The 10,551-nt window shown below is 34.4% G+C and overlaps 1 protein-coding gene across 1 annotated transcript; it reads left to right on the top strand.

The window, feature by feature from the left end:
• Positions 1-4,892: 4,892 nt before the first annotated feature.
• Positions 4,893-6,281, top strand: LOC130736302 (omega-hydroxypalmitate O-feruloyl transferase). Its single transcript, XM_057588147.1, has one exon. It carries the CDS (start codon positions 4,893-4,895, stop codon positions 6,279-6,281), a length of 1,389 nt encoding a protein of 462 aa, XP_057444130.1.
• The last annotated feature ends 4,270 nt before the right edge of the window (positions 6,282-10,551 follow it).

Here is a 10,551-nt window from a genome sequence, read left to right as displayed (position 1 = left end):
AACTATGTTTGACCCATATCAACATGAAGTCGTTTCACATTCTTCATGAGTCTAAAGACAATAACACAAATTATAGATATGAAGAATCACGAATAAAGCATTCAGAACACATTTTAATCTTAGAAAAAAAAGAATGTACCGCGAAATTTGTTATTGTATTTGATACAATAATTAATACTTAATGAAGGTACTTTCTTGTTAAAATATATTTCTTCCCGTAGGAGAATTTAACTCCTATAATAATTTGTACAAAAAAATTAAAGTTGACTATATTATTATGTAGTAAAAAATTAACATCAAACTATATTATATTATATTTTTCTTGTAACCAAAAAAAATTCCGATGAAATCTTATTAACATTTATTTTTATGTAGAAGTATTTTCAAGTAAAATATTCTTCCTATATATAAAAGCTTTTAGGCTCTTTCTAATACATTTAGATCCAGCTTCTCCTTACTCTCGGGATGCCTGAAAGTCTTTTCTCAAGTCTATCTGGTGGGTAATATCGATGAAGATGATGACACCCACCATACCTTGCTTGCTTCAAGGTCGATCTCTTGTATCCTCCTCCTGCCGAAGACTTTAAGAGTAAACCTTGTCATTCCAACTTTCATCGATCGAGTTTCAGTTGCTTTTTCTGTTGATCAAGGTGAGAAAGCTTACTAAGGCAACCTCTACTTTTGTCTATCTCCCAGTATAAGAAGCATGTTGCTTTGCTCTTATAGTAGTACTAATGGGCGTACTTTAGAACAAATTTCTAGCGAAGGTCTTGACAGTTTGGAACTGAAAGGTTTGGTTCATTAATAATATCTAGTAGTTTCATCATGCTATTCTGCTTTTGAGCTTGTTGTACTTACCGGAGCATTTCTGCGATAAAAAAATTCAGAATAGTAAAGCAGTCGTAGTATGCTCCATTTACTTGCTCTAGTGCTCAAGTGATAGCTGGGTGCATACTGTTTGCATCTGAATTATATATAAAAGACTCTTAAAAACAACTGCTTAATTCTCCATTACAAAGAATATACATTACATAAGAACCTAATTATTATTTGTCAGTGACATAAGTGTCGAAAATAATAGTATTAATAATGGAAATTTCGAATGGTGTGAATAAGGATTAAAAGTCCAATCTCATAAGAAAGAAAAATCTCCATTTACAACAAAATCTCTCTCAGATCTCTACCTCATTATCACCACCGCTTTTCTTATAAATTATCCACAAACACACTCACAAATTCCACACAGTACCTAACATCATATGCAAATTTTGTTTTCACTGCAACCAGAGTCTGTTCTTTGGCATAAAAAAACACTTCATAAAGTAAGAAGGTATCACATTTTGAATTTAAATCATTAAAATATTTATTTATAATTAAAAAATCAAATGAAACTTGCTTCCAAATCAGTAGCAATCCTAGGTGCTATTCCTGATTGTTGTCCAACTTTAACATGAATTAATATGAACTCATGCTAATTCAAATCAAACTTGCTTCCAAATCAGCAGCTTCCAGCCGTATCTGCATTCTAAGTAACAGAAAATCAAGAACTCATGAAGTGAGATTGATAGACATGTTAGAGTAGGATAGACTAAAGACCACCAAACATAATAGCAATATGTGCAACATCAATCTAGCTATGATAGTGCAAAGATAGCAATCAAATTTGCAGACAAATATGAAAGCCAAAGAATGAATTGAAGCCACTTTTTGGCTATGGCCTTCCAGTGGTTTCCATAACCAATCAGATATATTTGTAAGGGGAAACTAATCACATGCTAGTAAAGAAGATGAATGGAAGAAAACCCCTCTAGAAATTTTAGACCCATTATATTTGTTGAACGGCTAAAACAACTCTTTGCTTTATGTAGCACTGTTGTTGAAAGTACAATAACCAAATCAAAAACATATGCTGATACTAAATCGTAATGTGATAATTACACACTCATGCAAGCAAGACTTCCAATCACACTAAAGTTTGATTAATTGAACCATAGTAGAACAATGATTAATTATAAAATCTAATATTGCCTTCGAAAAGTGAAAAAATTACCAAATAAAAAAGTTGAAAGGAAAAAAATCTACAACTTCTCCTTTCTCTCCCCTCAATTCTTTCACTCCCTCAATCCACTTCACTGACAATAAAAACTCATAAAATCCGGAATTAATTAAAAATCCGAAAATTCAATAAAAATACCATAAAAATTAATTAATACTCTAAAAATAAATAATAATATAAATTAAGATAAAATCCAGAAATAAACAACATAAATCCTAATCAAATCTAAAATTAAAAAAATGTACTAAATAAATATAGATAAAAACTATCAAAATCTAGCAAATCACAATAAAAACTCATAAAATCCGGAATTAATTAAAAATCTGAAAATTCAATAAAAATACCTTAAAAATTAATTAATACTCTAAAAATAAATTAAGATAAAATCAAGAAATAAAAAACCTAAATCCTAATCAAATCTAAAATTTAAAAATGTATTTTTTTATTAAGAAGAAATAAGGTAAGGAAAAATCAGGGCACATGTGGCAAGTGGGGCCAAGGAGAAAGAGCTTACATGTAAAATATTAGGTGAGAATTAATCTGGGAGCGACACGTCACTAACTTGGCCTGTGAGAGCGACACGTCATGCTAGAAGTTGTTCTTTTCTAATATATATTGATGATGTGTGCATACGGGACTGAGGCACTATATTACTTGAACTAGTAAAGTGGCCCGTGCATTGCACGGGCTTTTTGTTTAAAAATAATTAATTAATTAAAATATTTATTTTTTTGAAAAATTAAAATATTTCTTGATATTATATTTATTGAGATTTCCATTTAAAAATAATGATAAAATTTTAATATTTAGTTTAGTATTTTTTTACAATGTAACAATATTTACGTATTTTAATATTTAATGATATATTCAAACAAACAAAAAATACTCACCCAAAAAATAGAAGAACTTAAAAAAAATTATTAAAACAAAAAGAATGAATGCAATATATTACAAACAAAAAATACTCACCAGAACTCACAAATTTTTTTTATTAAAACTAAAAGAATGAATGCATTATATTTGAAAACAGTTTTAAAGAATGCAACCCGTAATAGTAGGAGAGAGATGAAAACAGTTTTAAAGAATACAAACCGTAATACCAGGAGAGAGAAGAGAGAGGAATGTGAAGAAAATAAAAGATCAAGTCACGGATTGGAGAGTGAAACACACGCATAGATAATTTGAAGAGAGAGAATGTGTGTAATATAGATAAATGCTGAGGTGGATAAATGTAAGAGAGAGTGTGGTTTGTGAGTGCCTCACTTTCCAAAGTGAGGTCTCAAAATTATTAGATAACAAGGTGGATTTAACTGAAATGTGAACTCCTGATGAGGGGTGGAAGATAAAAATTTCACTGATGAGTGACAAATAGCAAGATGAAGTCATTTGAGGTGAACTGATTTTATCAGTAGTTGAGATACTTTTTTTTTGTGGCCTTAAATAGCGGGTTGGGTTGAAATAAAGTGATGATGATAAATTGGCAACTTCGTTCCATTAATTTTGGATTGCAGATTTCATGGGAATGTTTTTTATCCCGCATCTATGCTGCTATAACAAGATGTGGCATGTGGGGTTGTTTTCAAACCATCGAATGTGAGATAAGGATGAAGTCAGTGAGTGTATTCGGATGAAGTCAGTGAGTGTTTGCAAAAACTACTTCTGCATAGGGTTTCTACTTATTAAATAAACCACAGTTCATCTATTCACAATTTCTAGCAGAAGATCATATGTATGGAATTTAATGTGATTTATTGCATAATATTAGAATTTAGAATGTTTTTGAATAGTTTTTAATTGAAGTCTAAAAAAAAAGATGACTTATTAATGAAAAATTATTTCAGTTAACTAAAAACTAGTATGATATTGGTTTGGGTATGTAAGTATTCATTGGATCTAAGTATGGCCATCAAAATCGTTTTTTACGCTGTAGTACCCTACTACCATGGCATTCAATTCCAATATTGTGAGGCTGGTCTCCTGAACGGTTGTGGATGGTCAGGATGGATGCATCAACTAAACCTCGTTGCATTGTTTTTTGTAATGTTTCGTGTGTTAATTTCACATTATGTTTCTTTTAAAAACACCCATTTTGGAAAATTTCCTTTTTAATTGCTTATTCAAATTTGAATCTAACACCTGCATCACATCCCATTTTGGGATTGGCATCACGTTTATTTTTTGATTTCGATGTATAATCTAAGGCTTCAAATTTTCCATTGGTTGTATAGTTGGGTAGTCACTACTTAGATATATTAACACTTCTCTTAAAACTTATTTACACCATGTCTTTCTTCTTATTTTCCTCTTCAATTCCTAACACATCGTCATATATCTTATTTTTTTACTCTTCACTCTCTATAACTCTAAAAAGTAGGTGGAAGGAGTGTTAACACAACACTTTTCCGATAGTTATTATTTTGTCAAAGTGTTTTGTAAGTGCCGCGGCATGGGAGTTGTATCAGTTGTGTCAGACTGTTACAGAATAATCCTTGCCCCACCTACCAATTCTGCACATCCATGCATTACCATGGCTTTCTCATATTTCAATGTGTTTGGTAATGTTTGATATTTTATCCAGATAATTTACTAAGTTCATGCACTATATACTGTATCATATAATAAAGGATTATGTAATCAATGAGGGGAATAACATATTACTTATCTGTTACCAGCATCACACCTATAAATCTTTAAAAGCCTCATCTTCTTTAGCTCAGTTATCTTTGCATCGTCTTTGTTTTCGTTCCCCACTGAGGCTACCCATCTTTGCGTGTTTTGAGTATATTATGCCTCTACAAATGCAGCCATGTTACATGACCTCCCAAGGCACTTTATCATGGCTCCTCCATGGGTTCAAGAGCTCCATCTCCGTCACTTCAGCATTCCTGTCACCATTGATAAAATGTTTCCGGTCACGCCGTCGAGGCCAATTCCGGTTAAACCAGGTGACATTTTATACCTTTCCAACCTTGATGACATGATCGGAGCACGTGTATTTACACCCACGGTGTACTTCTATCAATCAGACACTGCGAGTTCTTGGCGAAAACCTGTCACAGAAGTATTAAACGGCGCTCTTGCTGATGTTTTAGTGCCTTATTATCCTCTCTCTGCAAGACTGAGGGAGACCAAGAATGGTAAACTGGAAGTGTTTTTCGGACCGGAACAAGGAGCACTCATGGTTGAAGCACGATCTGACATTTCCTTATCTGAACTTGGAGACCTAACAGCTCCAAACCCAGCTTGGGAGCCTTTGATCTTCAAATTCCCCAATGAGGAACAATATAAAGTCCTAGACATGCCACTAGTTATTGCTCAGGTTACCCAATTCCGATGCGGTGGCTTTAGCCTCGGCTTGAGGCTGTGCCATTGCATATGTGATGGCCTAGGAGCCATGCAGTTTCTAGCTGCATGGGCCGCCACAGCAAAATCAGGGTCGCTGGTTATTGACCCTAAGCCTTGTTGGGACAGGGAAATGTTCAAACCTCGGCACCCGCCCATGGTGAAATTCCCACACATGGAGTTCATGAGAATCGAGGAAGGCTCCAACCTGACAATGACACTATGGCAAACCAAGCCCGTTCAGAAGTGTTATAGGATCCAGCGAGAGTTCCAAAACTACTTGAAAACTCTCGCTCAGCCATCCGATGCTGCAGGCTGCACCACTTTCGATGCCATGGCAGCTCACATTTGGAGATCCTGGGTGAAAGCTCTTGATGTGAGACCACTAGATTACACCCTCAGGTTAACATTTTCAGTCAATGCTAGGCCAAAGCTTAGAAACCCACCTCTGAGAGAAGGGTTCTACGGCAATGTGGTGTGTGTCGCGTGCACAACAAGCTCTGTGTCAGAGCTTGTGCATGGACAACTCCCTGAGACTACTCGTCTGGTTCGCGAAGCCAGACAAAGTGTCTCAGAGGAGTACCTAAGATCCACGGTGGATTATGTTGATGTGGACAGGCCGAAGCAGCTTGAGTTTGGGGGAAAACTAACTATTACACAATGGACCAGGTTCTCAATGTACAAGAGTGCAGATTTTGGGTGGGGTAAGCCACTATATGCTGGTCCTATAGATTTAACACCCACGCCTCAGGTTTGTGTGTTTCTACCTGAAGGGGAGGCTGCTGATTGTAGCGGCTCTATGATTGTGTGCATATGCTTGCCTGAGTCTGCTGCGCAGAAGTTTACACAAGCATTGTTGCTTGATTCAGTGTTGACAGAGTAAACCTTGTGCTGAAAATCTCATATATGTTCCTCTTCTGGATTTAGTTCATATATAATGTTGTCAATAAAGCATCAACATTGATGCATTTTATATATAATTCCATATTCGCTTAAGTTTGGTCCTTGAGATATTATTATTATTTAATACAATTATTAAACTTAAAGAAATAGAAATCTTTGTGTTTAGAATAATAAAATGCACTTCTAAACTGTCAGAGCTATAGCTTTTCAAGTCTTCAGACTTTAATACCGCCCATTTTACAATAATTATTTATTCACACCTCATTTTGAGGACACCTCATTTTGAGGTGGAATGAGGTGGAGGAAGAGAGAGATAGGAAGAAAAGAAATAGTAAGAGTGAGAAAGTATAAGATGTGATAGATGATAAGAGGAGAGAGATAGAAATAAAAATAGGTGGAAATAAAGTGTATAAAAAAAGAGGTGTGTATATATCATTACCCCCATTTTATCACCCATAAGTTCTAGCATGGTGCAAAACGTTCCCCTACCTCTCTCACAAAAAAATTAATCTGCTTGCTTATTTCCTTAACACACACGGCTAATTAAGCAAGAAAAAATAAAAAAACTAATTACAATCAGAGAAAAATAATTGAAGAGGATTTGATGACGCTAGCAAATGGAAAAAAATTTGAAGAGGATTTGATTTCCTAATGTAAATTTTTTAAACTTAGTTTTTCCTAATGTTACTCCTTCCTTTTTATAAAACATTTTAGACAATTGCACATATTAAGAAAATATGTAATGAATTTAGTTGATCTTTTGATTTTAAAAAAATATTTACGTCCAAATAAAATAGCTCAAGTGGTACGAGCTGGTGGACATATATTTACAATCTTCCACATTTACCTTTTGTGGTATTAATTATTTCCCATTGGATAGCATGAGAGTGAGAGAATTAATAGTGGTTGGTAATTAAAATTTGGGGATTGAAAAAACAATTAATACAAGGGGTATTTTTTTAGTACATTGAAAAGATAAATTACACCATTCAAGAAGTAATCCCCGGACTTCTCCCCCTCAATTCATATGTCTTCAGCTCCTACCATTTTTTTTTTGGTACATCAGCTCCTACCATTAGAACTATCATTCGGGAATATACAAGGGGTATTTACCGAAAAAGCAATATTTTTATAAAAAATTTTAATAAGGGGTCTTATATTAAATTAAAGAAACACAAAAAATGTCTGTAGTTCTTAAAAAAACAAATGGAAGAAGCATTTTTTATTCTTGAAGTCAGGAATATCAAAAGAATATAAAGGCATGCATATTATTACCTGAAATTGGGAATACTTATGAATATTTTAGGAACACACGCGATGCGAGAATAGTGGGACGAATTTATTATGCACAAAATTTTGCTTGTGCAACCTTACACAAGGTGCTTTTGACCTGGTGTAGTAGGTTTCCAAGTTATTTTATAAAAAATTCAAAGAACATATTTAATAATAACAATATTTTAATGTGTAAATCTTATTCATCATCATCATCTTCTTGAATTTCCAAAAAAGATCCAGACACAAGTCCAACCACACGCCGTCGTACCCTCCTTCACCACTGCGCCAGCGAAGTCGTTGGAGTAGAACTAAGGGTTTTAACCTCTTCTCCTCGTGGTGGTGATCACCACCTCTACAAACCAACCCATTTGAAAGTTCTGACCTTTCTCACCACTATGCCCGTTGCTTGGTTTGCTCATAAATTTGAAGAATTTGTGATGGCGTGAGTTGGTTCATTACCTAGCAATCAAACAAAGTCTCTCATGAAAAGAAGCTTTCGATTATGGGTGTATAAGTGAACACTTTTAATTGGGGATTGCTTACTGTTGTTGCTATAGATTTGGAGGTGTGGGATTTGAGTTGAAGTGGATAGGATCTTGTAGCCAAAGGTGGTGGTGGCGAAGACGGAGGTAACAACGAGAGCCATCTTTTCCAACAACGATCCATACTCTAAGAAGCCTTCTATAGCAGAAAAGATAATTATTTAGAGAAGGGGGATCTGGAGATGGAGGTGGTTGGGAGTTAACCTAAATCCTTAATTAACTAATTAACTAATAAATAGGTTTTTTGAATTAAAAAAAACCTAAAAACCTGCTACAATGGGTCAAAAGCACCTTGTGCATAATAATTTTTCCGAAATAGTGACGATGAGTTAAGGGATGGTGTTAATAGGATCGTCCGTGATTATTTTGGTCAAAATTTATGGATTTTTTTTAAGCGGTCAAAATTTATGGTTAAGCCCATTATCAACATCGGCTACTATTTCTCATAATTTTTGGGCTCATATGACCTAAGTTGTTTTTCGAAAATAAAATATTATTGGGCCTAGATTCTAATTGGTCACGTACAAGGTCCAAAGTGAGAATTTGCAGTGTTATTTTTGTTTTGGTAAAATAGTTACAATATTCAAAAGCTTGTTTTTCTTGACAAATGAAAAAAAAAATGGTTTTGAGGGTAATTAAAGTCACACAAGAAGGGTGATTTGAATTATGTCAATGAAATCTTTTTTCAATAACAATGTTGTCAAAATCTTTTTTGTAGAACTACTTTTTTTTGTAGCGAAGATTCAGAGAAAGAGTGAAGAGGTAGAAAAGATATTGACACACGAGATTTTATACTTGTTCATGTACAAGTATTTGGTATTCACTAAGTATTTCCACTAAGTATTATCAAGGACTTTTCTTACGAGTATTATCAAAGACTTTTCCTACAAGAATTGTTAAGGACTTCTCCTACAAGTATTATCAACGACTTCTCCTAAACTTGTTCGACATAAGTGATTTTCTACTAGATTTCTTCTTGAGAAGATGATAGTAGAACTGTTAAGCTCAATGTGCTCTCTAGTATTTTGAATATGAGATATGAATTTTTGGACTATACTAAGAGACTTGAGATATTTGATCAACAACTTGATTTTTTCTTTCACATGACTGAACTTTTGACCCTCATTTCTTCAAGTGCTTCCTTTTATACTACTTGATTTTTTTTATAGGAAAATGTTTGTTATTAGTAAATTAGTACAAATTATCCCTCATCAGGGTTCGAACCCTGATCCTTCACCTGTAATTACCCTTAGCTCAACCATGTGAGCTATGGTAGAAAGCTGAGTGAAGAATCTTGGTCCAACAGATGGATTTGGATCCTCTTATGTGTAAAAAAACTTGAGAGTGTCAAGTTTCATCATCTCACCATTAACTTTTGTGTAGGTAATAAATGAAAAATAAAATAAAATAAAGTTAATGGTGAGATGATGAAACTTGACACTCTCCAGTTTTTTTACACATGAGAGGATCCAAACCCCGATATATTTGTAACGTCTCTCTAATGTGCATTAAATGCTTCTGTCAGTTGCAGTAGGTATTTTGACAATAGGAATGTAGACTTGACGGTGATCTTTGTGCATCGAAGCTTCTTATTATTCTTGGCACAACGAGATTTCTAATATGACATTTTTGTTTCCATTATATTTTATAACGTTGAAGCATGTTCTATTTTCATCTTACCATATGTTCCAGTATAAGGCCCCGTTTGGATAAACAGCTTAATTAAGCGCTTATGGTCATAAGCGCTTATGACATAAGCGCTTATTCATAAGCTATTTTTAAAAATTTATTGAAATAAATTAAAAATAAGCTGTGTATAAGCATAAGCTGTTTTTCATAAGCTATCCTGAGTAGCTTATGAAAATAAGCTGAAAATAGCTTATGGCAGACCATAAGCTGTTTGCATAAGCTCTCCCAAACACTGACATAAGAGCTTATGCTGTCAGATAAGCTCAAATAAGCTCTTCCAAACTGGGCCTAAAACTAACTCAGAGAAGTTGAGAGAGAGAATTCTAAAAGAAAAAGAAAAGGCGTCAAAACGTGAGAGAGCCCACCGCTTGGGTAGCGTCTCCTATTTATAACTTGGGTTTTCACCCGTTTACATAAATATTGATCAACCCACTATGTTACAGAACTGGTTGGCCCATATCAGTCCACAGACCCACAAGACACCAAGGCTTAAAAAAATTTAAGGCGTAGGGTGTCTTCTTAGTAAGCCCACGGTCGATTGGTTCACCCTTCTAATGTTAAAATAACAACGGGCGCGCAGGCTCCAATTCAGAATGAGAAAGTACAAAATGCAAAAGCTAAATGACATAAGAAAAAACAATTATGCTCCTTAACTTTTACTTCTACACCTCTACTTCATTGTCACGTGCAGAGGTATTGTTACCATGATTGCTTTCGCTTCCCGAAGTCATCGCCACCTGCTCT

The sequence above is a fragment of the Lotus japonicus genome, chromosome 1 (assembly GCF_012489685.1).
Source record: "Lotus japonicus ecotype B-129 chromosome 1, LjGifu_v1.2".
Taxonomy (NCBI): domain Eukaryota; kingdom Viridiplantae; phylum Streptophyta; class Magnoliopsida; order Fabales; family Fabaceae; genus Lotus; species Lotus japonicus.
Note: the sequence above shows the minus strand (reverse complement) of the source record. Positions and strands in the feature narration are given on the sequence as shown.

What these genes read in the sequence shown, in the direction of transcription:
- LOC130736302 (XM_057588147.1), top strand. Translation starts at nt 4,893, where the DNA reads ATGGCTCCTCCATGGGTTCAAGAGCTCCATCTCCGTCACTTCAGCATT.